Raw genomic sequence first — 27,185 nt, forward strand, 5'->3', positions numbered from 1 at the left:
ATTTTACTAGTAGCAAGAAACCAATGTTTAAGAGGGAATCATTGTAGTCCAAAAACAATTTTTAAGATGGTGGCAATTTAAGAAAAAAATGACTTTAGAAATGACAATAGCATTCAAAATTGTTGCTCATGGTTAAATACTGGCCTTGGTCACCAAAATAGTTTTGAATGACTGTGAACAGTTAAGAAGTCTTGCCATTTTTCCCAACTTAACAAACTTTTGCTTTTTGAGCTAAACGACTTGCCATACATATTTACATCTGTATGGCTGCAATTTGTCACAAATGCATTTGTGATGCACCAAGAACCTGAATCAAACTACCTGTAGTTGGTATTTTGTCTGTGTGTGTGCGTGTGTGGGGGTGGGTGCGTGTGTGTGTGTGTGTGTGTGTGTGCGTGTGCGTGTGAGGGGGGTGCCTGAATGACTTTAAACCCATTGCTCAGACAGAAATCATCAATACATCCATACCTGGGACATGCTCAGGTCTGAAGAAGAGCTTTTCAGGGAGTGAAACTCCTCAGCAGGAAGAAGACTGTGGACTTTGAAGTCAATGTCAAGCAGCTTTTCCAGATCAGAGGGCTCTGGGGTGTAACCCTGGTCTGTCAGGAGTGACACAGAACTCATGGCCTGTTGGAAGAAAAGCATCAGCAGGGTGAGTCATGGTCCACTGAGCTTAAGGCTGCTATTCTCAGTAGCGGTTTGAACACGGGGCACATATACTCTTTTTGCTCATTGCTCTGCACTATTGTCTTAAACTTAAGGATGAGGAATCGAATAAGCTTTAAAATGAGTTGAACTCTTTTTTAATAAACTGTATAAAAATCTTGAAGGGATTTAACCCTGTAGATATGCAGACATCTGGAGAAAAGATTGTATGTACAGTAATGTAGTGAATGTAATTCATATTTTCCTTATCTGTTTGACCTTCTTAATTATTTTTCTATAACTCTTTTAACTATATTTGTCAGTTTCCCTCAGCTTGGCAAAGATACTCAAGAAATGAGCAGTTATAGCAGCTTTTCTCTCTATTTTTTGTTTTTATTCATGTTAATGTTAGGGAAAACTGATGTTCTTTTCAATATTTAGAAAAACACTAATATAATATAGATGCTCTTAAGCTACGCTAAGAAAACTGGAAACTTGCTTTACCAAACACAGTTTGAACAGCCGTGGCATTATTTTGGAGGAATGAGAGTGTTTCTACTTAGACATATAGTGGGTTCTTTTTGAACCAATGGCGGCCTCTGATGCCTAACGTGTAGGTAAATACATGTGCTCGTGTGGGATCTGCAAATGTGGACTGCTCCAGATTTACTGCTCCAGGTTGCCAAAGCTACACAGAAGTGTGGAGGTAGCTAGGACAAGACTCAGTAACATCAATAAAAAAGTGGGGTAAACAGTGAACAGCAGCTTTTCACGAATGTGTCTCAAGGGATTCTGCCAGGACATGGGTGAAATCCAAAGAACTAAAGGCACCACCTCACTGTCAAAATTCTAACAACATAAATAACATTTTGGCGACATGGTCATTAATAACCTCGCATTCACATTTTCCTAAAAACGTTAAATAAACAAAAATGAAAAACCCTGAGCATCTGCACTGCCTTCAGGTTTTTTTTCTATTTTTCATCACATTCATTGTTCTGAAGGTTGAGGAAAACATCATAAAAGTAGCAGACAGATATTTAAAAAATCCTGGCAACTTATTCTACCATTGCAGAGCTGCCGGGGTCAAGTTAAACGGAACCGCATGTTAAAGGTAAGCAGGATTTTTTCCCCCCTGCTTTCAAAAGGACTCCATCCTTTCTGACTTCAAACAAGTTTTTACAGCTGCCAAAGAGCTTATTAAGGTAAATTAAATCCAAAAAAAAAAAAAAATTTTCTAATGTGATTTTGGCAGCATCAGAGAAAAAAAAACTACATGAAGTGGAAAAGCTCTTATTCTTCTCACTGCAAGTCACGTTGTGTCTTCTTATCCCACCGCACCTAAGATCCCTGCTTCTGAATTCTGCAGTAGTGGAGGGAATGGCAGTGACAACAAAGTTTATGAAATGAATCCATAACATGCAGCATTTCAAGTGAACTACATATGGTTTCTGACATCTGGTTGCTGGTCTAAAATGCTTTGAGGACACTGAATCTTCCACCCAGAGTGCAGAAGTAGCTGCCAAACACTTATGAAAACATAAATATCTGACTAATGCAACCCAATTAGGTGTCCCAAGAGCTAAGAATCAGCCTAATTATGTACTGAGAGGTCTGATTAAAAGTTACATCAAATCACACAACGAATGTGGGAATTTTTAAAAGATTTTAAATTAGAAAAAAACAAAGACTTTTTTTTAAAGATGGTAGCAGAAGCAGCCAATGTGCACATGTGGCGCTCCCCCATAAGAACTCCACATAGTCAGTATTAACAAATAGGAAAAAGAGAAACACATTCTGCACCATATGTTGTCTTTTAATGTGCCTTGTCAGTCTACCTCACTCTCTGCGCCTCTGGCACTGTCCTCTTCCTCTTCGTCGATTTGTCGGAGAAGTTCAGCCAGACGTTCTTTCTCCGCACTAGTCAAAAGGTCTTGGCCAACTTCACCTTTTATCAGCTAAGATATTGCAGAAGTTTTAGATACAAAAAGAGCAAAAATCACAATTTGCAAAGCATTTTAAACTGTTTTTCAATGCAAACATTGTTTTTTGAGGGGAAATGTATGTGGGATGACTTTGGAGAAATGTTCCATGTCTTGGAAAGACTTAAATAGACCTTCTCCAACTCATACGCTGCACTTTTCCAAATGTGAACTTTTGGGTACCTTGATGTTTCTCTTGATGAAGTCTTTTTGTATGTTCTTACACTTGCTTGCTTCAAAGTGACAGTTTTTAGGCTGGCTGTCTCCAACGTCCTCAGAACATTTTTCAAAGGGCTCGTTCAAGCTGCCTGGCTTTGTCTTAGCTGTGAAGAGAGTTCAGCAAAACTTTGACTTTGCATGAATGGCAAAAAAAGAACAACAACACTTACATGAGACTGAATCCCAAACAACTTCTGCTATTTTACTTTAAATGATTTTTATCTATATTGAAGGCTAAAAATTATCATTGACCACAGTTTTAAGATATATACTTTATTAAATACATAATTCTGAAGGCCATATAACAAACGAAAATCCACAAAATGCTGTTATAGATTTTATATGTGGACAAGCACACCAAAGGTCAGGAGAAATTCTCTTTTTAGCTTACAGTGCCACCAAGTGGACAGCCTTGGTATGAAACCATTTCTGCTCCTCAATGCTTTAGGTGCGTCACTACATGACACTTCTAAGATAAGACAAGTGTAATTATATAAAAATCAAAATGTTGCATCTAGAGTTATCATTTAAAAAAATTAAATTATTTTTATTTTAAAGCTCCATTAGTTGTCACGCACCTAGGGGTGCAAAATTTGAATGTTGCATTTGAGGAGCAATCCCCGGGGAGACTGGTGAAGTGAAGATACTGCTGCGGTCATGAACTATTCAGGAACTATTTGGCAGTTAAATGACTCTGCTGTGGACTTGAACTCACTACCTTCCAGTCTCAGGCTGGACACTCATCCACTAGGTTGCTGGCTTTTTAAGTCATAACCCCTTTTCTCTCAAAAAGAGTACAGTATTTTACATAACGTCGTCTGAATTGATCAAAATTTGGAGGGGAAAAAACTGACTTTGACTCCAAACATATTTGTTTAGATCTTTTTGTTTTGTTCAGAAATGTTTACTAACTTTATCTTTAAAGCATGTTTGGTTAAAGTTGGTGTTTTGAACATGTTTTATTTATTTTTCCTCATGTCTGTATGTCAAGAAACTCACTTTTTTTGGTGTAATGCCTTCTACCATCATTCTGACAGTCTGGAATTTCCGTTTCAAACACAGAAACAAAGTCATCTGTCCCTTTAAGATAAAATAACAATTATTGAGTTTTTACTTTCTGATCTGTAATTTATAACACTTTTTCTGTGCATCTGTGTACATACCAGCATGTGCTTCCAAGGCCAAAAACTGTTTAGTGTTTAGAGCTTCAAGAGCACATTCAGAGTGTTCCTGATAATTGTCCTGAGAAGGAGAAATATAGATATAAATATACACATATTCTAGTGGCCAAATAACACTCAGATTATATATTTCTGCGAAGAAAAACAGCTTGATTGTTTCTACCAGAAGGTCTTGCCAGAGTTTTGCTTGAAGTACTTTTCTTTCATGTCGAATTTCTTTTTCCTTGCAGCTTTCTAAAGTCAATATTTCATCAAGTCGTCTCATTTCCTCCAAAGCTCTCTGTAGACAGCAATCCTCGGTGTCATCGCCACTGTGGTGCTGATCTGAAACAATAACTCTCATTAGGAATCCCATTTTTATTGCCCATAATGAAGAGCTAGTTTACCTTTACGTAACTGCCTGGATTGGAACAAATTTGAAGGTTCTTCGTTGCCACTCTGGATCTGCAACGTTTTAGTAAAGTTATCCAGCCTACAGTTAGTTTTTGCTTTATTTCTTTCTTTTTTTTTTACTGTAGCTTAAAAAAATCGAAATAATCTGCATTTATTTTACCTTTTTTTCAGCACCATCGCCATTAAAAACAGCAGGTCCAAAAGGGCTCGTGGAACCAACCGTGTCAGAGTTGCAGCTGGACACAAGGCTGTTTATTGGCTCCCTCAATAGTGTTTGTGAAATGTTATCTAAATGACCTCTCATCCTTGACATTTCCATTATAATAAAGATAACCCTAGCAAACAAATCGACTTTTTTATGTTTTGTTTACATGTTTGGTAACTACGGACGCCAATGCTCCCGGATATCGTAACTAAGGACTTGCGTTACTATGGGTGACGAGGGCCGTTGAGGCACCCCAGCTGATGCGACAGTCTGTACAGCTAGCTAGCGTAGCGAGTTAGCTAGATAGAGGGTAGTCAGTGGTTAGCTTAGTACCGATTGGCTGCTTTATCCGCATTTTTTATGCTCTTTTTGAATTTCTGTGTTATCGACGGGGAAGAAATATTAAACATAAATGTATAAAGTGTGATATTATTACGGTGGATGTTCCAAAACCGTGTTTTTGGTAAGTACTGGATCGATTTGTGATCCTGTTAGCATTAGCAAGAACCACTATATATCGATTACTGTTGGTGGCTAGCGTAGCGTCACAACAAAAGGCACATAGGACCTTTTGTCTTTCTTTGTCCTGTGGCTCGAAGTCTTCCTTCAAATGTTTAAGAATTGCGGTTATTTATCGTGTTTACGTGCTTTGTCTTGACCTTAATTTTGGCAACATTTTTGCCAGCCTTTAGCGGCCCTTTAAAATGGGTGTGTAGTGGTTTACGGGACATTTTCAGTTTAAATCCTACGAGATGAGCATCTCTTAAGTCGTCGCTTCGCTGCTGAAAATCAACGAAGTAGGTTTCTAGCTTGTTATTTTGTTTTTATTATGGCCTTCAAGCAATCTCGGAGTTCTATTTTTGTGTATTTACTGGTTTAGTCGTAAGAACGTTATAATCATTTATTTCTCTGGTTGGTTGTTGGCTAGATCTACAGTTTTCTGCCTGTTATCTGCTTTTAGTAAGATACCTTAATAAATACCTGATCTCTAAATTATCAGGTTGTGTTGACTTTGAATGGGGAAGATGTGCAATGGAAACATAAAGTCAATTCCAAATGCTTGTGGGGTCCAGACCTCACCCACCAAAAGAGCCTTCTTGTTGCTGCTAGTACTGACTGTACTGTCGACTGGGCAAGGCTCAGGTAAGATGACAAAATAGTGATTTCATGTCAATATATACTACATTTTATTAGATTGCCATATTTATTTTTTTACATCCTAACCGTGTGGCACAAATGCTCTTTCTGTGTCTATTTTAAGCATTAAAATGCTGTTGGGTCATCTCTTTCAGGATGTATGAGGCCATACATGGTCCAGAACAGCTGGGTCAACCTCACTGAGACCAACAGGGGCTCCTTCCCAGTGGGCACAGTTCTGCAGTATAGCTGTGACCCCGGTTATCTTCCAGATGGACCCAGTATTCTCACCTGCACTGCGTCAGGACGATGGTCCTCTGAGCCCCCTCAGTGCATACGCAGTGGCGGTAAGACACTATATCCCTGTTTTTAGTTTAATTTATGGCCAACTAGTTGTTAAAAAAAAACATTTTTTTTTCCTTTTTAGCATGTCTACCCCTCTCTAAACCAGAAAATGGGGGTTACACGTGCCACCCATCCCCGTGTCGACTCTTTTCCCATGGCACCATTATTGAATTCTTATGTAATGAGGGCTTTACTCTGAGTGGAGATTACCCCTACCTGACGTGTCAAGATGGACAGTGGGACGGTCCGGTGGAGATCAGTTGTGTAAGCAAAGGTTGGTCAGTCTTTAACATATTACTAATAGGCTGCAGTGCTCCCCAGAAATATGAATAAATCTGGGGAGAACTACGAGTTGTCTATAAAATCATGTCAACCAAAGCAGAGTTTTACTTTAAAAAAAAAAATTTTTTTACCTAATTTTAAACTTTTCCAGTTGCGTCTCTGCATCTTTTATTTATTTATTTTTTAATAAATGGATCATACTTGATTAAATTGAAATAAACCTTTATTCATCCCTCTGTCGAGAAAATTTGCACTGTTGCAGACATCTAATAAAAACATTTAGGAAAACAAATGATGAGATGTTAAAAATATTAAGTGCTAAATCACTCCAAATTGACCTAAAGACTGGGCTTTTTTTTAAACAAATTTTCTTCTACTTTTGTTTTTTTTTTTTAAAGGTTGTATAAGACCGTCCATGGTGCAGCACGGCTCAGCTAATCTGACAGACACCAACACCAACTTGTTTCATGTGGGAACAGTACTGCAGTACAGCTGTGACCCTGGGTACCTGCTAGCCGGGCGCAGCATCCTCACCTGCACCACTCTGGGAGACTGGTCCTCCCCGCCTCCTCGTTGCATCCGCAGTGATGGTAGACATTGATAAAATCCTAAAATCTGACCTTTTTCTCTTTTAAATGACTATAATGTTAAATATGGTTTGTTGTTGTGCTGAAGTTTATATGAAAACAGTGTTTTTACATCACCATAACATAACAGAGACAGATTTGAACCTGGCGAAAGGAATTAAGTGCTAAGATTTGAATGCTGTACTGTTACTGATATCATGTCTTTCCATTAACAGCATGCCCACCCCCACCTCAGCCTGAAAATGGAGGTTACACGTGTCACCCCTCTCCATGCAGATGGTTTTCTCACGGCACTGTCATACAGTATTACTGCAATGAAGGTTATACCATGAAAGGAGATTACAAGTTCCGCACATGTCACTACGGGAAATGGGATGACTCGGTGCCGGTCAGCTGCATCCCCGAACTCGCCAAAGGTAAAAAAAAAAAAAAAAAAAGCTACATCTATTGTTGAAAACGTTTACTGAGGTCCTTTATTTGGCTTTCTAATTTTTTGATCTAAAATAGTTTTGGAATTTTGCTGTATCTTTGCCGTGTGCTTTATTTTCAGGAGTTTGATCTCTTATTGATTCTTGTATTGTTTGTCTAAGGTTGTATTAGACCACTGTTGCTGCATGGCTCATCCAATGAGACAGACACAAACAGGAACTTGTTCCCGGTGGGAACAGTGCTGCAGTACAGCTGTGACCCCGGTTACCTCCTGGAGGGATCCAGCATCCTCACCTGCACCTCAATGAGACACTGGTCTGATGATCCTCCTCGCTGCACTCACACTGAGGGTACAAATACATCATGAAGTATTTGTCTTATATATGGATATGATTATCCATGGGAGAGTTGTGTCTAATTGTATACTGGAAATCTTGAAAACTAAAAGATTTCTCCAACCCAAAATATCCCAAAACGCATAAAATTCTATTTTTAACTCGTTTATTAAAGGCAATATTTTCTCAGAAAAATACTTGAATTCATCATTAATTTAAGAATAATTATAGAAATTCATTCAAAAAAAATCATTTTTGGGGTAGTAAAAAGATTCAGAACTCTGTACATAAAACCATTTTTCCCTGGTTTGTGTAGAATTATGAGTGCTCATGTCACCATAAGAACCTAAAAAACATGAAATAGCAAAATAAAGCATGTAGTTTAACTTGCTAATTCAGTCTATCAAGTTGTCTTTACTTTTTAGGTGTCAGAAAAGTCCTGACACACTTTTTTGTAATTTTTCTATTGTTTTTCTATTGTTCTATTGTTCGTTGAGAAAATATCTGTGCTTTTATTTTGTAAAATAACTGCTTGAACTCTTTTCCTGGGCAGGATGCCAGGCTCCATATCAACTAGAGAATGGGGGGTACTTATGCCACCCCCCTTCATGCCGAGTGTTTCCTCATAGCACGGTGGTTGAATACTTCTGCGACGAGGGTTATGTTCTAAAGGGAGACTACAAGTACCTCACCTGTCAGCTCGGACAGTGGAACAGCCAAATGAAGCTTAGCTGTGTCATGGAGCAAGGTAAAAAAAAAAAAAATACAGCAAAAGCAGATGCATCAAAGCCAATTAAGTTGTTATTTAATTTTTTATTTAACGTACAGATAAAAGTGTGAAATGTCCTTCTGTCCCCAGACCGTCATCCGTCTTTGCCTCTAGGAATGCCGGCTTTGTCCATAGTCGCTTCCACTGCGAGCTCCGTGGCTCTCGTCCTGCTTCTGGTGGTGTTGTTTGTGCTTTTGCAGCCAAAGCTCAAGTCCTTTCATCGGTGAGTTAAAGCTCCAATTGTTAAAACCAGAAAAAGAAGACTGTAGAGCCTCAATATTTCTTTGTCCTCTGTTCATAGGCGGGACCAAGGGGTGTCGGGGCAGCCGGTGTCCATCATGGTCGAGGGAGTCCAGGTGACTCTGCCGTCCTATGAGGAGGCTGTCAGTAACAGCAGGTCGACCGTGGTCAGCGCCGAGAATCGGGTCCACATTGTCCTGTCTGAGGGCCAGCACGCCAGCGCGCCAGAGCCCGGCCCTTCGAGGCCACCCAACCTCAAACAGCAGCAATCGGAGGCCGCAGAGACACAGCCGGCGCCGACGGCATCTTCCTCCTCGACACCGTCGTCGTCCTCCACCTGGGCCCTTGACCACGCAGGTGCTGCTGGAGACAGCTCCTCCCGTAGAAGGCCGTCTGCAGGCAGCGATCAACAAAGCCTCTCTCTGGACTCTGAGATGGACTACTCTGATGGTCAGTATATAAATATCTGTTTTTGTTTTGGTTTTGATTTCTTCTTTATGAAGTATATTCTCTGTTCCTCCCAGATATGCCATTGCTGAAGGAAGCCTGAGACTCACTGCAGCCTTTGGACTCATGCTTTGCTTCTCAGCTGTACTGATGAGCAGGAGATTGTCAACACAGATTAGCCCAACGCAAAGGCTCCGGTTGAGCTTCAGCTTCACAGTCACTTCTGGATAGTAATGGCTCGTCGCCCTAAATGAGCAGAGATTCACGTGTACATACACATGCGTACGTTTTTTAGGCACCCCAACTGTGCGTATGTTTTTTTCTTTTTGTAAAATCTGAAATGGCTTGAAGGAAGGGATTAGATTTAAGGAACAACAGTATACGGTGGAGTTTGCTCTACAAATCTGCAAACTCGTTTTACGAGATGGCATTTCACCAGTATCTCGTTTAAAGTTGCTCTCCTTCAACCACTTCAAGAGCTCATTGGGTAAGATTTACATTAGCAGAGTTGCATGAAGGCCATAGAGCCCAAATATAGTTGTTTTTTTTTAAAGACCCACTCCGATCATCTTTTGAGCTATTTTTAAAGCGTTCAGAGTGGTCTTGTATTAACGATTATGCAGTTTTTAGCCAAAAAATAAAACCTTTGTCGTTTTCTAGGACATAGTTTCTGCAGAGCAGCAGTAGTTCAGTAGACATTAGCCTCTGAGTTGTGGGCAGGACCGTTAACTCAGAGGAACCCCGCCCCTGTTCCTCTCCCAGTTGCTGAGAACTGTCTCTCCTGCTAGCTGACAGCTCCTCACACCCCCAACATAACATTATTGGTGCGGCAGAAATGGCGAGCATTATTGCAGCTATCCAGCCGTACAGTTTAGAGCCAGATTTTTGGTTCAGACGAGGAAAACAAAGATCTAGTCGTCTACAAGCGAATGCATCAGAATGGAGCGGAGCAAGGGGCTTGTGGCCCGCCCCGCGTGTTTTCTACTTAACAAATAAATGCATTTTTTAGTCTCCTCCTGATTCACAGCGAGTTGTATTAAAGAAATACAGTATTAAGCTTAATTTTTATGTCTCCTCCATCTTCAGAAAAATGCTACAAAAACATGTTAAAAACACAAATTTCATCGTAGTGGGTCTTTAAGATTTTAGATGAAGCATCCCAACTCCGCTCGCACAGTCATCCCAATTTTTTTCCAAATATATTCCCACTTAATGCTCGTTCTCCCCCCCTCCCTCCCCGATGGCCTTAGCTTTCCACTTCTATGCACAGGTGTATAAATAAGGAATATTCAAAGTGAATGTGAGTTAAATGCCTCCACCGCTTAGTAATACTATGTGTGGCTTTTGTCAAACATATCACTTGTAAACAAAAGAAAATATTGTCTTGTTAATTTATTGAGGAGAATTCCTGATTTGAAGTCGAAACATGTATGTAATATATTTGTGCCCAGAATGCTGTTGATCAGCCATGGCTTCGTCTAACGCCTCCACACTTCATGGAAATGATTCAATTGTTTTGTTTTTTGTCTCTTTTCTGTTCTATTGCATGTGGGGGAAAGACATCGGGCACACAAAAAAAGTATTAAGTGTACAGATTAGCATATTGTTGGTGGGTTTTTTTTTCTTTTTTTGACTGCCTGTTGAGTTTACTCTTTGGATTAATTAATTATTTTTTGGATTTGTTCGTGAAGATGGTATTTTAATATTTAAAAAAAAGGTTTAAGTTTTGTTTATTCTGTATATATTCCGACCAGTTTGATTAAATATAATTTGACATGCCAAAGCTTTGTCCATTCTTTTTTTTCCTCACATTAATTTTAAATTGTAATTTTACTCATGTTAAATCTGAGAAACTAATTTAAAAAATGAATTAACAAAGATTATTTTTAATTAAAATGGAATGATTGCTTTAGCTATTATATAAATACATGAATCCCATGTTGTTTTGTCTCTACAGGCGGAGTTAAAGAGAAAATCTAAAATACCTAGCGAGTCTTGAGTACAGAATGAAGCATTTATTCTTCATCTCTGCTGTAGTCTTCTTCAGCTGACCACTGCTGATTCTGCTTTAGCTGTTTTTTCTCCTCCTCTTGCTTGGCATCAGCGTACTTGTTTGTGTCTTTATCTGTGTAAGAGAAATTTATTTTATCTGAAATGCAAAGCTGCGCGCATACTCTGCATGAGCGTGCTCGTCTGACCCAATCCTCTCAGCAAAAACAGGCCGACAGCTGTTCCACTCACCCCCAGCTGGTGGCTTTAATGTCCGGTACGACGTGAAACAAAGGGCCATGAGAAAAGCCTCGCTGCATTGGAACGCCACGTAAATCAGAGGGAAGAGGAACATGGGGCCGATGACCTGAGCAGGAAAGGCCACCTTCAGGATGGCGGTGCACAGCTGGATGTTTTGAAAGCCCGTTTCCATGGAGACGGTTCTGCTGCATCTAAAAGGAAAAGGAGACTGTTTCTTATATTCTGGTCTGGGCCACTTCTTTTTGTATTTTTATGTATAAAAAAAAAAGAAGTTGGAGTGGTCAGACTAATCTATTGCTTGATGTACATTTATAATAATTAACATTATCTGTATTAAACACCTTGATGAATCAGTAGTGAAACAGTAAAGCCTTAAATTAAACAGAACTCCTCCAGAAGGCATCATTTTTGACTGAGTAAAGGTCTAAATGTTGTAATTATCTGTCATCGGGCTCAACAAATCAAATGCAAAAAGAAATAAGACATTTCTACTCAAAAACAACAACCTGAAGCTCCAGAGCCCCAACAGATGACAGAAATCATAACCATAGAAAATGTCATGTTAGATTCTACTTTCTAGCGTTCTTAATTTGAGTAAATCTGCCATTGCGGGAGGAATTTATTTGATACACGGTGAATTTTATTTTGAAAGGAATTTGCATTAGCTGCTGTCAAAAGCAAACAAAATTGCCATGCATAGAAAAATATAACACTATTATGATTTATCTATATTTATATGTTTCATTATATAATGGATAAAAGTTGCAGACTGTTGTGTATATGTATATACCTATTACTATGTATAAGTAAATCCATCTGTTATCTATCAGGTGAAATATTCAAACACTCTAAAGTGGTGTTTTTTTTATCATTTGATTTGAGATTTGAGGTTATTAGCAAAATACTCTTGAAAGGCGACCCTGAATTACATTTTTGTTTGGATTCTTATTACAAATGTGAGTATCAGTATGTGGACATTTTTCAATTGATCTTGTACTTTCCGAACAGCTTTGAGCAAAACAAAAGACCAAATTCAAAAGAATAGATGTGATTTCTGTTGTTTATATCTAGCATCTTGTATAAAAACAGCCTATAGACTTCACTTACTGTGGGCTGAGCTTACAAATGACAGACAGGACATATCCCAGTGTGAAGCCAATCAACGGCATCAGTGCAGCTGCAGTGAGGAGATCTGCCATGACAATCATCCATAGGACGTCCTTTACAACGTAGGCTGACAAGATGAAGAGAGTGATGGAGGATATCAGAAGAATCCACAGACCAGTCTGTCGAGAAAAGGAAACAGCAGGTTCTAAATGTGAGTTCAGCTTCCCTCAATAAAAGGAAAATTTCAAAATAAAACCCCTTTTTAAAAAATTTCCATCTGGAGCTAAGTTTGTCCAAGAGGATCAACATCTGTTCTCCGTTAGCAGTGAAAGGCTAATGGCTTCCTGTTGTACAAATTTTTGTTTTTTTGGACCATAAGCTACTCCCATATTGTGCTGAATGTGTAAACAAGAGTGAAACTGAATAGATTTTGTGAAGTTCATTCCAAGATTTTCATTTCCAAACCACAAATGACTCTTTAAAAAAGTTCTTGAAAGCTTTTGGGGTCATATCAAAGTCTTAAAACTCAATTTTTCTATGTGTGGAAATTGTGTTCCCGTAAATGTCACCTTCAAGTTCAGAAATCTTACTTTTTTCACGATCAGTGAGTATTTTGGTTTGTAGTGATTGATGAGAATGCCAATGGTGCTGGCTAGCAGGGTGCAGAGGATGGTGGTGACAATGCCAACATACGGCACAGCTTTTTGCAGCCCGGGAAAGCCTTGGCAGAGGATGCAGAGCAGCAAAGGCATCAGACCCAAAGCGGCAAAGGTGGAGCAAGTTGTCATGACGATGCTTGAAGGAAATAAAAGTATCACTTTGACACACTTGTCAGACATAATTTTTTTTTTGCCAGGAAAAACTGCCTTACCTGAGATTCATGTCACCTTTCACAATGAGGGAAAAAATGTTTGATAGGGTCCCTCCTGGACAGCAGCCACAAATCAGCACAGTCACTGCCTTAATGGGATCCATCTGCAAGACTTTAGCCAGACAGAAGGCAGAGAGGGGCATGATGAAGAACTGGGCCAGCAACGCAATAGCCACACCTTTGGGTTTAAGGATGTGGGCCTTGATTTTGGAGATCTCCATGGTGCAACCAAGCGAAATCATTGTGATGAAGACAATGGCAAGGCTCAGAAAGTTTATGGTCATGTTCATGGCTCTGAAAGTGGTTGTGTTGCTCATGCTGCTATTGCCCGAGAGGCCTCCATCGTTGTCGATGAGGACTCTGTCAATGCTACTGTTTATCAAGTTCATCGTGACAGATTCCCAAAGTTTCAGTTTAATGTAGTCTTGACCTGGCACACAAAAAGGAAAAACATGGACATTTTAGTCGGGTTTACCTATTAAATGATCAAACAGAACCACAGATTGCATGATGAACATAGTGAGTCACTTTCTATCTTTTTCTGAGACAAACAAAGAAAAAAATATTTAAAAAAGTCACAAATAAAACCTTTACTGTTAAAAGAATCAAAAATAATAATTGAATGTTTGCCTTTGCATAACTGAACTAAAGATGCACACTGTCCAACTCTTTTGTATCTTTGCATTACATTAACTAATAGCTGGAGTGTAAACACAGCCAATAAATTGTCTTTTTTTTCTTTTTCCAAAAAGCTTCCAGATCCAGCTGCAGCACTAGAGCTCAAACAGACCCTATAGGATTTCACAATGAGATATGATGACACGACACTCTTAACATGCAAGGCATGCCACCTTTCTGTTACATACACACCAAGGAAGCATTTCAAAATTTAAGGAATCAACCAAAACTGGTTGCTTTCAATTCTGTATTTACTAAATCGACATTAAATGGTTGCATAACTTCTTTTCCTGGATATTATGTTGTTGTTTTCTTCTCTTCCTTAAAAACTTTTTTTATTGACAATGAGCCCCAAAGATTATTAGCATGCTCAGTTGAAACCAATCTAATGGCTATTTTGTTTTTGACTTAAGTTAAATACAAGTAGTATATTTAAGTAGTATATTACTGCATCTTAGAGTTTGAAAAGAACAAAAAAACTCCTCTTTGATCATATTTTTGTAAATCGAGAACAAGCAAATTCCTCAAGTCAAAGAAAAGGCTTTACATGGATCAGAAAACAGAAACATAAATGATGTACTTTTTAAAACTGTATTTATTAGACATAGAAAATATGTGTGCCAAATGTTTGCAGATCATAAGAGTTCGATCTTCCTTTTGCACACATATCCAAATATTTTGTCAAAAAATATGCACAGCTGTGCAGTTTTGGTTCCTAAAACTAACCACTGGGTTTAGTTTGGGGGTCAAAAGTAACCAAAAAAGCATACAAAGATAAAGCAACTAATTAAAATGAAACAAAACCTAAGATTTTAGAGGACTGCTCGCTCTGTTTCCACACTAAAACTAAAAGAACAAAGTGTTCCTTTTCACTCATAGACTAAAAACTTATTTGCCATTGTACATCTAAGCACATGAAATTTTGTAGAAGAGATCTGGCAGCTTAAAAAACTAAATAATAAAAACAAATGTGTATGATGTAAATATAAATCGTTAGCATGACTACATATTTTTAAATTAAAGTACTTGATTCCACCCCCCTTAAGCCTTATAACTCTAAAGTTGCCACAGTAATATGTATTGAGCATGTCTACGATTTAAAAAGAGGTTAAAATTGCAACCATAGTAAGCAATCGTAACTATAATTTTAAAAAAAAACACATATTGTGTAAGCTCCAAACATTCTAATGAAATGGTTGTTTAAATCTGCTTCAAAGCCTGAGCCACATCTAGATATACATTCAAAGTGTACCCAAATCAGCTGTCCTACCTTTACTTTTTTAAATGAAATGGCTGCTCAATGACAAGGTAAACTTTCTTGCGTTCAGGTCACTGGCTTCACATGGTGCTCTCTCCCAGACAGTGTTCCACTGTTGCCTCAATTTCTTCTGTCTTGCCCCCCTGCATTTAAACTCCTTTTTCACATGGTCCCATGACAACGTGGACGGTGTAAAGTGCAATCTGCCTTCTAGGAAAAAAATGCAAAAGCAGGTTTGAGATTGGTTTAACTAAAAACACATTTTAAAAAAATGTTTTCTTCTTCTTTTTTCTCCCAGTAATTTATACATCTTGGCCTCACTTTTGTACTTCTCAAGGTGATGAGTGACAGAGCAACTATTAAAGAAACAGAACATCAGGTCTTTTATGTTGCCAAGCAGACACGATGTTCTGTGAAGAAAAAAAACCCATAGCACGATGACTTCTACACAAAGCTGGCCAACCCTGGTCCTGCAAACCTACCACCCTGTCCTGTTCTCCTTTCCTCCTTTGCTACTGATTAGCTGACTCAGGTATCTCCTCGTTCTGACTAACTGTACATATTAGATGCAGGTAATGAGCAGCAGGGAGTGAAGGAAGAACCAGAAGACCTCAAGGACCGAGGTTGAGCAGCCCTGTATTTCATGTTTTATCTGTAAGATGAAACAAATCTGAGTTCAGTGTGTATTTTCACCAAAATAGATCTATTTTGATTACGAGAAATATTTTTTATTGAACTTTTCCAACCAGTTAAAGGTTTTCTTGGCAGACTTTTGCATTTATTTGAATTGATATGCTAATGGGGGGGGGGGGGGGGTACATTTAACAGAATTGACATTTTTGCACTGTTTTTATGGTTCAAATTGAGGTCAATCCTGATGTAAAGCATGTGAAGTCTTAATTCCTTCCTTTGTATCAAAGGAAATCAGTTTTATTTAAGTGGTGCCCTGATTGCAACCTTAAAAGGGTGCCAAGAATTAAAAGGTTATAAAGTTTCAATTCTGTTCACATACACAATAGGTCTGAGCTTTTAGAATAGGAGGTATTTATGAATGGGCACACAGCTAAGTTGGTATCTTTTGCTTTTAGTGTAGCACTTCAGAGATAACATTATATGGGTCAGGAGAAAACATTAACAGCTCAAACATGATCACTGACAGAGGGTGAGGCCTCCAAGAGGGCATCAGTCTCAGCATGGGGGGGTTCTGTTTGTTTCTTCCTTGATAGAGACACAGGGTCCTGCTGGAACCGACTCCACCTGTAAAGATACACAGATAACCTCCAAAAATCTAGTTTATTTATTTATTATTATAACAATATTTTAACATTAATCAAAAATTATTTTAAAAAGAAAAAAATAATGATTAAAAAGATACATTTAGTTTATTAGAAATTAGCCTGTTTTTTAAATTTTACTCAAATATATAAAAATTCAAAGATGCACAGTTTTCTTAAATAAAAATGTGATGAAGCTCATTTTAAAATCATCTTGGATGACACAAAAATGAGTAAATCAGCTATATTTGGCTTTTTTTTTCTTCATGTTTTACAGTTTTACAGTTTCACCCAATGACATCTGATGTGAGCTTTTTATTACACGATGTCCCTGAAACCATTCATAACTGCAAAATTTCAAGCAAAAGCTAAGTCCAACATTTTCTGCTTTTACTAAGTCTTTAATACCCGTAAATGCACTTTTCTAAGTAGATTTTAAAAAGAGAAACATGAGGATTGACAATTTAAATAATCAGGAATTGTTCAATCTTGCCACAACGTTAATACAACCAATGAATCACCTTTGTATCCATGTTTTATCATTTAATAAAAGATAAATTAATTTTAGTGTTAAAAAATATCTGCTGTAACTGTTGCAATTGCAGAGGCAATACTTTATCAGTGAAAAAATGCTTTGCAGTGCTATAGTGGATTTTTGGATTGAGATGTGTTGCTGCAGAGGGAATTTTATTGAAAGTGTTCAGTGTTGTGTTTAGAGAGAGGCTATGGGTGGTATGTGGGGGAGGGCGGCTGAAGTGAGCAAGACGCCATCTGCTCCCATAATCATATGTTGGACGATGAACAAGAAACTGGTTTCTGCTGCACACAAAACGTGCATGTCAAAGCCACACTACAGCCAGGAACGATTAGATACAATCAATAAAATATACGCATGACCTCGAATACATCAACATTTTCAGAGTAAATTCATTCAAATTGTACTTTTTGAATATATATATATATATATATATAGGTTGAGTTTAGTTTGCAACTTGTTTTAAATAGCTTTATTAGCCTTGCGGGAAGTGTAGTTTTCTGCCCAGCATTGGTAATAGTCCTCAATCAATCTTGTGCAATTATATTACTACATTTCCCATCGTGCTTTGTTATACTGCGCATGCGCCTTGCTTATTTTTCAGTCCATGTGTAGGCGAATCACGTGTAGAAGAGGCGGTTGGTCGTCATGCCTGTAATGTAGCAGAGCTCCGTGCTACATTGAATATCCGCCTCCAGTTGTCGCTGCATTTTGTTTTGACAGCTGCTTTTTTCCTCACACCTTTTTTGTTTTACCGAAGAATGAGCGAAAATGATGACATCGAAGTCGACAGCGATGTAGGTTGTTTGGTTTCTTACGGACGGTAGCTTGCCTGCTAGCCGAGCTTAAACATTCGCCGAACGAAGCTATCTGATTGTTTAGCAAGCTAGTCTGGCGAGTTTATCGGCTAACTGCAGTTTTTCTTTCGATTTTGGCGATTTATTAATATAGCCTACCATGTTACAATTTTACTTTGTGTTATATTAATTAGTGATGGTTTAGTGAAGAAACAAAAATATGCTACTGTCGATATATTAAAACATACTAGTAGTAGTAGTAGCGCACCATTTTGTGCTCTTGGGCTGTTTTTTTTTATATTAATTGCCCCTGAGGGACAGTTCAACACACATCAGCTTGTTGTAAAGAACTATTAAACTTGTTCTAGATGATTTAGTATCGTAAACAGTCACGATGAGCTTGTTTTTCTTAGAAATTGGCGTGCGAATTGTTGGGAAATTAATGCTTTCGATAAAACGTCCCATTCCCCTCTTCGGGTCAGCACAGCTCATCTGAGACGAGAGCAATGACTTATTTATCCTCAAATAAAATGCTAAAGGCTGTATGGGTTCACGTAAAAGCATCTCTTGCCCCCTCCCCAGTACAGCAAATAGGCTAATCCCTTCTCGTGCGCATAGCTGGCTTTGGCTTGATTGCACCAAAATGTGGATCTCGTTCTTATAAATATGTGTATTTTATCTTTAAAATCGCGGCTTTTACTCCATGTTTGGGTAAGCTAGTAGCGCGCGCACCAGGACGGGCAGAATGGACCATGTCCACGTTCCCGCTGATCTCGTGTCGCACGTACAGGCAGACCCCGCTCAGCATTAGGCGTCGTGCTCCAGCATAGCTGCACGATACTGGGAAGCAAAACAAAACGCAATCTGCAACCTTTAAATCTCTCTTCCTGTCGATTGATGCAGGAATAAAAAACCCAAATAATTCTCTTTTTAGATAATTTTGTTAAAGTACCCTAGTGCTTTAGCAGCACTCATACAGCACTGGTTTATTAGAATGAGTCACAATTAGTCATGCTGTTGTGAGAGCAATTGAAATGCATTGGGCAGGGCAAATTTCCTCATTGTTTTTTCTAAACAACTTGTTTTTCTGGTCTGCTGTCTTTTTCTGTGAGCCACAGATATGATTTCAAACATATTTTTCATAGTTTTGCAGCATATGATAATATGAATACTTCCATAATTGGCCTCTAGTTCTTCTTGATCACACATACTCCTTTCAAAGAATGTCAGGCTTCTCCACTTTTCTGAGGGAACTAGGCGAATTCACTGCACTTTTGTCCGAATTTGTCATTTTGGAGTCTTCTTACTGTTCTGCTTCAAGATAATGCAACAACAAACTGATATTAAGGAAAGACTCTTTACTTAAAATATAAAATAATTCATCTGGTTATAAAAATCCAAAGAGATAATTGTTTGTCTGCAGAATGATAAATAATAGTGCTTTATGGATTCATATGGGGGAGTTTTGTTGTGGCACACGGCCTTTTGGTGTTCATTAAATCAGATGACAGCATGCAGTTTAACCAGCTGACGTCTGTGGTGACAGAGGACGCTATATGATGAATCGTAGGTCTGCAGGAATAGAAGCTTAAAAGCAAACAAATTACTTGTATGCAAATATTTGACATCCACTACAGCTTCAGGTTGAGCTTATGCAGGACTTGCAGATGTAGACGTACATCTCCTTAAGGCTGCAGTACTGAAACGCTGCAGTCGGTGACCGGCTTAATGGTTTTGATGGTTTTATGGAGGTGAGCTGGATAACGATGGTTGTGTCTTTGTAGGCGGACAAGCGGGCACATCACAACGCGCTGGAGCGCAAACGCAGGGATCACATTAAAGACAGCTTTCACAGTTTACGGGACTCTGTGCCAGCACTACAGGGAGAGAAGGTGAGGCCAGTCCAGTCCACTCTGCAGCTCCCCGGACCCTTTCACCACTTTCAATGATATGCTGTACAGTTTAACAGAATTGATTTTTGTACAACAATTTGCTTGCAAATGATGCTAAGGGTGTAAAAAATCTATTCTAAAGGTTGTAATTGCACATTTGGAATCTGAGAGGATTAAAAATTTGAAGTGTTAGCAAAAGCTGTTTGTTGATATCAACATATTTGGGGTTTAAACTGCAGGTTTTCCAGTCAGAAATAATCTTTGCAAGTTTACTTTTTTTTGTCATCCATCTCATTTTTAAACTGGCCTAATCCCTTTTGGGGTCACGTGGTTGCTGGAGCCTATCCCAGCTACTGTTGGTCAAAGGCGGGGTACTCTCCGGACAGGTCGCCAGTTTGTCGTTGGGCAACACTACCACACACCCTCACATTTACACCTAGGGACAATTTAGAATCATCGATTAACAAATGAAGCGTGGTTTAGGACTGAGAGGAAACTGGGGTGTGTGGAGAAAACCCACACGTGTATGGGGACATGCAAACTTCACACAGAAGGGTCCAAGCTGGGATTTGAACTTCTCACTGGGAGGTGCTAACCACTACAGCACCATGCAGTTTCTGTCCTGATTATTTTTTTCACTTTTTTAAAATCTATTTTGAAATGAACAGTGGAATGTAACCTGCGACTGCCGCTGTGCTATTTGTCATCTTGCCGGTTATCATCAGACGGCTCAGAACACTTTGGATACACAAACACAGTGAACATGTCTGTTTTCTGATAAGAATCAGGAAATGAACAGCATGGTCACATCTGAGCCTTTTTTACTTGATGTTTTTCAGGGAATTGAGTGTTTCTGTATCGAACATTCAGAAGAAAATTCCAGCACATCTTGATCTAACTGCTCTTACTAATCTGATTTAAAAGAACATTTTTATTACCATCTCATATCTTTAAATTGTGAAATTTGTAATCATGTTCTTAATATCACCAATCCTTTCTGAGAGTGGATGCAAACTAAAAACTTAGTAGTTAAACAGTAGCTGCATGGGTTTTTCTGTAAGGAGATGAGCTCATCCGCTTGTGCTGCTCTTTGTAAAATATCCATTCAATGTCTTGGATGAATCCACTCCACTGCCAAGGAAAAAAATGTTTTCACTTTTTTCCACATGAGCTGCTTCAGTCTTGATTCATCCTTTGTAACTGTGGATTTATAGTCCAGAATAATTCAAACAGCAGCAAAGGTCTGTAACTCTTTGATTCTCGTGTGCTGTTTTCCCAGTTTCATAAGAGAATAACATGCTGTGCATGAACCAAGACTGAGTTTTCCCCTTTTCCTTTTGCGTTGTTGCTGTTTAACAGGCTTCTCGAGCACAGATTCTAGACAAAGCCACAGAGTACATCCAGTTCATGAGGAGGAAAAATCACACCCACCAGCAAGACATCGATGATTTAAAGAAGCAGAATGCTCTTTTAGAGCAGCAGGGTAGGTGGTGGAAGGGTAAAATGAATGATCTTTACTTTTTAACGGCTAAACAGTTTTGTGTGTGTGTTTTCCTCAGTGCGTGCACTGGAAAAAGCCAAGGGGAATGCTCAGCTCCAGTCCAACCACTCTTCTGACAGTAGCTTGTACACAAATCGCAAAGGCAGCGCCGTGTCCGCCTTTGACGGCGGCTCGGACTCCAGCTCCGAATCTGAACCTGAAGAGCCGCCTACCAGGAAGAAGCTGCGTGCGGAGCCCAGCTAGACCTGGTTGACTCCTCCTCCCCCCACCCACCCACCCCTGATCTGGAGACGGACTCTTCACCCACCAGCGCCTGCTCCTCTTCCCCGTTTGCACTCGTTCCTGCCTTCTTATGCTAGACCAGGGGACAGGGTGCCGACCGTGTTAGAGAGGTGCTATTACTGTATGTACAAAAACGCTTCGGCCCTCCTGTATCCTTCTGGCAAGGATCCTGTCACTCCTACTGTAGCCAGGCAACGAATCTAAAACCCAACTTTAGGCAGCTCTGTAGTTGAAGTACTTGATCCTGTTTTTAATGTAACAAGCATCCATAGTCACACGAATGATTATTTGAGTTTTCAGCAAAGCTAAAAAATCGGTATAAAGATCTATTTGTTTTGGACAAAGCTTACAATCTACTGAACTTTTCCACATTTGATGCGATCGTAATTTCGGCTTCTTTTACTTTTGAAATGTTCAAACTTTTTCAAAGGAGAATGTAAAGTTTCTTTTGGGGGAAAAATGGGTCTAAGGACTCTGGATTTTTCTATTTCGATGGCTTATGTCTTTTTGTCTTTGAACTGTTTGTGCGGTCAAATAAATTCCTCTATTTATAGTGATGCGCCAAAATCAAATTCTTACCCATATAGTATATTTATATGTCTGATCTCCTTTGTGCTTTGCTTAAAAGCAGGCAAACCTCCTGTTTAGAAGATATTCCGCAGGTAGAATATTTATTTCCCTCTATTTTTTAATGTGATTTGAGAAAAATAAATCCTGTATTTGATACTGAATGTTGCAAAATGCAGTTGAAGGGCAGTGATTTTTTTTATGATATATATAAATATATATATGTTCAATTCAGTATGTAGTATATAGCACTGTATACTCCTGTATACTAAATTGTGTCTGTTTAAAATTAATCCCCTTGGAATTTTCACCTCAGCTGGAAAAGATTTTTTTTTCTTCCAAAAAAAATTAGTATGTATGTAATCAATATTTGTTTGTTCCATTCCATGGAAATTACAGGTATGTTGTACATACTGCCAACGGGTGTCTTGCAAGTTAAGGCATACCTTTATTATAGTACTGTAAATAAAAATATTTTATCCTTTTTGGATGCACTTCTGACTAAGTGTGATTGATTAAAAAAAATCCAAATGTATTCATGATATATACTCGGACCTTGAAAAGTAATGAAATCTACTACAGTAAAATTAGAAAACCGTTTTTGTTTTCTATTTAGCTTTTAATTTGAAAATCCGCCCGTGTGGAGTTATGGCAACTGGTGACGTCACCTTTTATTTAAATATAATTAGAATACGCGGCGGCACTCCTGCCGCAGGAATGAAGCCCGTTCAAGGATGCAAGTCTTATGTTGCGTTCAATGACCGAACGAAATTGTAACTTACAAGTAAAATGATCATTTTGTAAAATATAATTTCAAAATTAAGATACTTTGAAGAAAGTGTGTACATAAATATCAAAACAAAAGACGTTTGTTCATTTTGGCTTCCCGACGCGACTTGTTTTTGCAGTGTTTGGAAAAAAAACTCCGATAAGCCTCAAATGCACCATTATTTGCCAGACATCCAGAAAGTGGAATGAGCAGTCATGGTTTCTTGCTTTTTAAACCATGGCTAAACAGTACGATATTTTGTTCAGACTGCTTCTTCTCGGAGACTCCGGGGTGGGAAAGACCTGTATGCTACGCAGGTTTGCCGAAGGGGAATTCGATCCATCACACATTTCCACCATCGGTAAGGAGAAGAAGAAGCCATCCAACAAGTTTGATATGTTTGTGTCGTTCCTGGATTGAGCAGCAGGTTTTAGCCGGGCAAACTCCTCAACTCTGTATGGACTGAAACCACGATGAACTTGCAAAGTGGGGTGTATTAAATGATAAAGCTGGGAGGAATTAATACAGTTAAAAGTTGGCCTGGAAATCTTATTCTAACAGTTCTGCTGTGAAATATAATTTCCAATTAAAAGGAGCTTAACTTCAGAAAAAGAAACTTTTGGAATGTCAGAGAAAAGTAGTGACCACAAGGAAGGAATGCAATAATCCCTGTTTGGTGCAAATAATTCCCAGAATTCAGCTTGATGGTTGAGGAGAGCTTTAGTGATTCACATCAGACTGTTTCTTTCAACAAATAAATTAATTTAAATATGTGGAATTTGAAGCAAGTATTTTTGTTGGATAATTTTTTTTTTTTATATTTATTCCTGCTTAAAGAACCTAAAATGACAGAAATGTCTGCATTCAGGGACGAGAACCAGAGCAATGTGCAGTTCCAATTATTTGTATTGACAGATTTTGTGTTTTCCTTTATAGAAGCTTAAAAATTTATACATTTATTTTATTATTATCTGCATCACTTCAATGTTGAAAAAAAGTCTACATAAGCAGCCAAGGTTGATATTTACTTAGAACAATTGTGCAAACTTTAAATGGTTCAATGTTTTTCAAAATAATGGCAGCTGTAAACGCTCAGATAGCTATTGGCTGAGGAGTGTGAATTCACCAAACTAAACGAGTTTCTCTGCTTTTCTTGGTTTCTGAAATGATTACCAGAGAGATTTCAGTCTTAATCAACCATAAAAAACTTTCCCCTAAGCATATAGGACTTGTTTAACATTGAAATTTGTTTAAAGTTCTTTAATTTTGTGGCGCTTTCAGGAGTATAAGACCTCCTTAGAAATACATTTTAAAGTACATTGAAAAACCTTAATATTTTTTAAGTTGCTTTTAACTTTAAAAAGTAACCATTGGGAACCGCAGAATGAATTTACTGATTCAATCTATCAGAAAAATGCTCTTCTTTGTCTAGTTATAAGAACTTCCTTGTACTGTTACCGGGCAGGAAATCTCTCCCACATTGTGATTTACAACAATGTTTGTTTCTTTTTTTTTATCTACTTCTTTAATTATCTTTGCAGGAGTTGATTTCAAGATGAAAACCTTAGTGATTGATGGAATCAGGGTGCGAGTGCAGATCTGGTGCGTGAAGCGGTGCTTCTTTAAGTTCAGTTTATTAATTTGAACGGTTCCTTTTTTTTTTTTTTTCCTTTTTAAACGGTTCCCAATTGTTTGGTTGGCTTTCTGTGCAGGGATACAGCGGGTCAGGAGCGCTATCAGACTATCACCAAACAGTATTACAGGCGGGCACAGGTACGAACAGTCACGAGAAAAGTTCTGATCCTTGTTTCACGCCGTAAATCTGACTGGTCCTCTTGTGCAGGGGATCGTTTTTGTGTACGACATCACAGACGAGCCGTCCTTTCTGCACATCGGGAAATGGGCCAGCGATGTGGATGAAGTAAGGCCTCAACTGCATGAACTTACTGTTGGTTTCTCTGCCGACTTTGTTGGAGGTTGTGAGTAGCGAGATGCTGTCTGTCTCACACTTGGTTGCAGTATGCTCCTGAAAAGGTTCAGATGATCCTGGTTGGAAACAAAGCGGACAACGAGCCCAAGAGACGGGTAACAAAAGCTCAAGGAAGCAAGGTTTGATTGAAGTTTCTTTGATCCCAAATCGTTTGGCAAACTTGATTTCTTTAGAGACCCACTGGAATCATCTTTAGATGTAAAAGCCTTCCTAATGGTCTTTTAATTATGATTATGCCGTTAGTAGCCACAAAAAAAGTCATTTTCTAGGACATAGTTTTTGCAGAGCAGCAGTAGTTCATTAGAAGTTGTGGGCGGGGACTGTTGGCACTGAGAAACCCCGCCGCCACTTCCCCTCCCCTTTGCTGACAGCTCTGTTTACAAGCTCTCCCACTACCCCCCTACACCTCCAATCTAACATTACGGGTGCCATAAAATGGCGAGCAATACTGTAGCTATCCAGTCGTGCAGTTTTGAGTCGGATTCCAGCTCAGACGAGGAAAACAAAGACGATGGATCTAGTCGTCTACAGGTGGATGCATCAGAATGGAACGAAGCAGGAAGTTTGTGTCCTGCCTAGCATGTTTTCTACATCACAAATAAGCGTTTTTTTCAAGCTGCATTTTCTCATCTGCTCCTGATTCACAACGATTTGAATAAGAAAATACACTGAAATTCAGAGTTTCATTTTTTAATAAATGTTTTCTGATGATGTTAGAAAAATGCTATAAGAACATGTTAAAACACCAGAAAATTCTATAAAAACAGCAGAAAATTTAAGAGCATGTGAATAGTTTTTTCTAGAAAGAAACTTAACTTCCTCTTCTTAATTGATAAGTTTGGCATAATTCGAACTCCATACAGTAAAAACTGTGAGTCTCATGCATTTTTCTCTTTCTCAAATCCTAGCTCGCTGAGGCTTATGGGATGGAGTTCTTTGAGGCAAGCGCCTCCACAAGCAGAAACATCAAGGAGGTAGTTCAGCTCCTGCCTAAACGTCTCACGGTAGAAAGGTGTTTTAGGAAATATTTATCTTTCATTTAACTGGGTTCCCTGTTCTCTCTCTCTAGTCATTCACGCGTGTAACAGAACTGGTGTTACAAGCTTACAAGAACGACGTGGATCATTTGTTGGGGTCTCTGGATGACTATCTGGACAGAGCTGCTCTGCAGGACCAGAAAGATGATCAAGATGCTTCGAGGACCTGTGCCTGTTGAAACTAAAGATCGGTCAGCACGGTGTAAACCTCCCATCCCTGCCTTTTAATGAAGACGTATCCCACAGGAGGATTCTGAGTTGCTTTCAATTCCTAAAATGATGTGGTTTTAAATGCAGTTAGCATCACATGCCAGCAGAGGGCGACATTTTCGATCACTGTCACTGAATTTTGCACACAAAAAAAAACTCTCACTCTCACTGCACATTTTCACCCCCCCCCCCCCCCCATGCATATTTGCAAAACATATCTACGACTATGTGGTTACTTTCTTTCTTATGATTTGAAAAGTGTCCTCATTTCATTAAAGCTCGCATTAGGTTGATAGTGAGAGATGACAACCGCCTCGCTTTTGGCTGGGTTGAATTATTTATACCTGGAAACTCAAACCAAACATGAGTGAATTGAATTTATTTACACGCTTGCCTCCTTCCAGAAGCCTAAAGTGCCATGCCGAGCAATCTTTGTGTATACAGTAACCTCATTATCGCTTTTTGGGGTGTTAAAAGTGTGCTGCTTTTAAAAATGTGATCCGTTTAGGATGTTCTCAGGTGTCCCAGATAAGTTATTAGTCAAATTTAGTGAAACATGAAATAATATGCAAGCAAATAAATACAGCTTTTTCACTAACAATATATTAAGAAAGTGTTGCTGAGTCATTATATCAGGACCTAGGGTGTAGGGTGGGGTATAATGCGCTTCATTCAATAGAATTATTCATTTTTTCATCACATAGTGCAGTGTGACAGGTGATCACTTAAATTTTTTATGTTGGGGAAAACTGATATGTATCATTGATATGCCTGACCTTTTGTTTTTAAGTATTTATTAAAAAAATATAATAAAGATTGTGTTCATTGTTGTTTTTAAATTAACAGTAGATGCAAGTGGCTGATGAAAAAGGGGTTGTGCAGAAATAAAAGATAAGCCTGGCTGATTGTACTCTCAGTTGCATTGGTTTCATTGTAAAGAGTATAGTCTGTCGCGTGGCGATCAGTTTACT

At 38.7% G+C, this 27,185-nt stretch overlaps 5 protein-coding genes across 10 annotated transcripts in view; 3 read left to right on the top strand and 2 right to left on the bottom strand.

Moving 5' to 3' along the window:
- fsip1 (fibrous sheath interacting protein 1) overlaps positions 1 to 4,868 on the bottom strand; it is a 30,996-nt gene extending 26,128 nt beyond the window's left edge. Inside the window, exons 1-8 of one of the 3 annotated variants that reach the window (XM_004082597.4) lie at positions 4,581 to 4,864; positions 4,414 to 4,471; positions 4,191 to 4,351; positions 4,010 to 4,088; positions 3,846 to 3,926; positions 2,811 to 2,950; positions 2,484 to 2,603; positions 469 to 627 (exon numbers count right to left, since the gene is read on the bottom strand). In XM_004082597.4, the coding sequence (XP_004082645.1) occupies positions 469 to 627; positions 2,484 to 2,603; positions 2,811 to 2,950; positions 3,846 to 3,926; positions 4,010 to 4,088; positions 4,191 to 4,351; positions 4,414 to 4,471; positions 4,581 to 4,739 (957 nt within the window). In that variant the 5' untranslated portion in view covers positions 4,740 to 4,864. Of the gene's footprint in view, positions 1 to 468; positions 628 to 2,483; positions 2,604 to 2,810; positions 2,951 to 3,845; positions 3,927 to 4,009; positions 4,089 to 4,190; positions 4,352 to 4,413; positions 4,472 to 4,580 lie in introns of all 3 variants that reach the window. The other 2 variants (XM_020713380.3, XM_078940769.1) reach the window with 2 other exon arrangements.
- On the top strand, positions 4,852 to 10,979 carry LOC101171294 (sushi domain-containing protein 4). Of its 4 annotated transcripts, none has more exons than XM_011490437.3 (11): positions 4,852 to 5,088; positions 5,626 to 5,768; positions 5,918 to 6,109; positions 6,190 to 6,381; positions 6,788 to 6,979; positions 7,192 to 7,392; positions 7,567 to 7,755; positions 8,294 to 8,488; positions 8,600 to 8,732; positions 8,811 to 9,199; positions 9,274 to 10,979. In XM_011490437.3, the coding sequence occupies exons 2-11, from the start codon at positions 5,642 to 5,644 to the stop codon at positions 9,297 to 9,299; spliced, it is 1,836 nt and encodes a 611-aa protein (XP_011488739.1). In that variant the 5' UTR covers positions 4,852 to 5,088; positions 5,626 to 5,641; the 3' UTR covers positions 9,300 to 10,979. The 4 variants fall into 4 exon arrangements, with proteins under 4 accessions (XP_011488739.1, XP_078796892.1, XP_011488740.1 ...); XM_011490438.4 differs by lacking the exon at positions 4,852 to 5,088 and adding an exon at positions 5,142 to 5,422; XM_078940766.1 differs by having other exon boundaries at positions 4,864 to 5,088; positions 8,811 to 9,615.
- slc10a1 (solute carrier family 10 member 1) lies at positions 10,576 to 15,617 on the bottom strand. Its single transcript, XM_004082595.5, has 6 exons — positions 15,373 to 15,617; positions 13,425 to 13,854; positions 13,144 to 13,348; positions 12,554 to 12,732; positions 11,438 to 11,637; positions 10,576 to 11,321 (listed from the first exon to the last, which is right to left on the bottom strand). The coding sequence occupies exons 2-6, from the start codon at positions 13,811 to 13,813 to the stop codon at positions 11,212 to 11,214; spliced, it is 1,083 nt and encodes a 360-aa protein (XP_004082643.1). The 5' UTR covers positions 13,814 to 13,854; positions 15,373 to 15,617; the 3' UTR covers positions 10,576 to 11,211.
- A 2,156-nt stretch (positions 15,618 to 17,773) lies between these two features.
- LOC101169155 (protein max) lies at positions 17,774 to 22,702 on the top strand. Its single transcript, XM_004082343.4, has 4 exons — positions 17,774 to 17,966; positions 19,751 to 19,858; positions 21,218 to 21,341; positions 21,418 to 22,702. Exons 1-4 carry the CDS (start codon positions 17,931 to 17,933, stop codon positions 21,600 to 21,602), a joined length of 453 nt encoding a protein of 150 aa, XP_004082391.1. The 5' UTR covers positions 17,774 to 17,930; the 3' UTR covers positions 21,603 to 22,702.
- A 213-nt stretch (positions 22,703 to 22,915) lies between these two features.
- On the top strand, positions 22,916 to 27,028 carry LOC101168905 (ras-related protein Rab-15). The gene is made up of 7 exons (XM_004082342.5): positions 22,916 to 23,338; positions 24,519 to 24,579; positions 24,690 to 24,750; positions 24,821 to 24,898; positions 24,997 to 25,086; positions 25,876 to 25,941; positions 26,037 to 27,028. Exons 1-7 carry the CDS (start codon positions 23,215 to 23,217, stop codon positions 26,181 to 26,183), a joined length of 627 nt encoding a protein of 208 aa, XP_004082390.1. The 5' UTR covers positions 22,916 to 23,214; the 3' UTR covers positions 26,184 to 27,028.
- Positions 27,029 to 27,185: the final 157 nt, after the last annotated feature.

Source organism: Oryzias latipes, chromosome 22 (assembly GCF_053564925.1).
Source record: "Oryzias latipes strain Hd-rR chromosome 22, Olatipes_Hd-rR_3.1".
NCBI classification, from domain to species: domain Eukaryota; kingdom Metazoa; phylum Chordata; class Actinopteri; order Beloniformes; family Adrianichthyidae; genus Oryzias; species Oryzias latipes.

Coding starts and splice junctions, on each gene's coding strand:
- LOC101169155 (XM_004082343.4), top strand. CDS start 17,931: ATGAGCGAAAATGATGACATCGAAGTCGACAGCGAT. Junction 19,859..21,217: donor CAGCACTACAGGGAGAGAAG/GTGAGGCCAGTC, acceptor GCTGTTTAACAG/GCTTCTCGAGCACAGATTCT. Junction 21,342..21,417: donor TGCTCTTTTAGAGCAGCAGG/GTAGGTGGTGGA, acceptor TGTTTTCCTCAG/TGCGTGCACTGGAAAAAGCC.
- LOC101168905 (XM_004082342.5), top strand. CDS start 23,215: ATGGCTAAACAGTACGATATTTTGTTCAGACTGCTTCTTCTCGGAGAC. Junction 25,087..25,875: donor CAAAAGCTCAAGGAAGCAAG/GTTTGATTGAAG, acceptor CTCAAATCCTAG/CTCGCTGAGGCTTATGGGAT. Junction 25,942..26,036: donor CAAGCAGAAACATCAAGGAG/GTAGTTCAGCTC, acceptor CTCTCTCTCTAG/TCATTCACGCGTGTAACAGA.
- LOC101171294 (XM_078940766.1), top strand. CDS start 5,642: ATGGGGAAGATGTGCAATGGAAACATAAAGTCAATTCCAAATGCTTGT. Junction 5,769..5,917: donor GTCGACTGGGCAAGGCTCAG/GTAAGATGACAA, acceptor CATCTCTTTCAG/GATGTATGAGGCCATACATG. Junction 6,980..7,191: donor TCGTTGCATCCGCAGTGATG/GTAGACATTGAT, acceptor TTCCATTAACAG/CATGCCCACCCCCACCTCAG.
- slc10a1 (XM_004082595.5), bottom strand. CDS start 13,813: ATGAACTTGATAAACAGTAGCATTGACAGAGTCCTCATCGACAACGAT. Junction 12,733..13,143: donor ACTCACTGATCGTGAAAAAA/GTAAGATTTCTG, acceptor TTTTCTCGACAG/ACTGGTCTGTGGATTCTTCT. Junction 11,322..11,437: donor ATTAAAGCCACCAGCTGGGG/GTGAGTGGAACA, acceptor TCTCTTACACAG/ATAAAGACACAAACAAGTAC.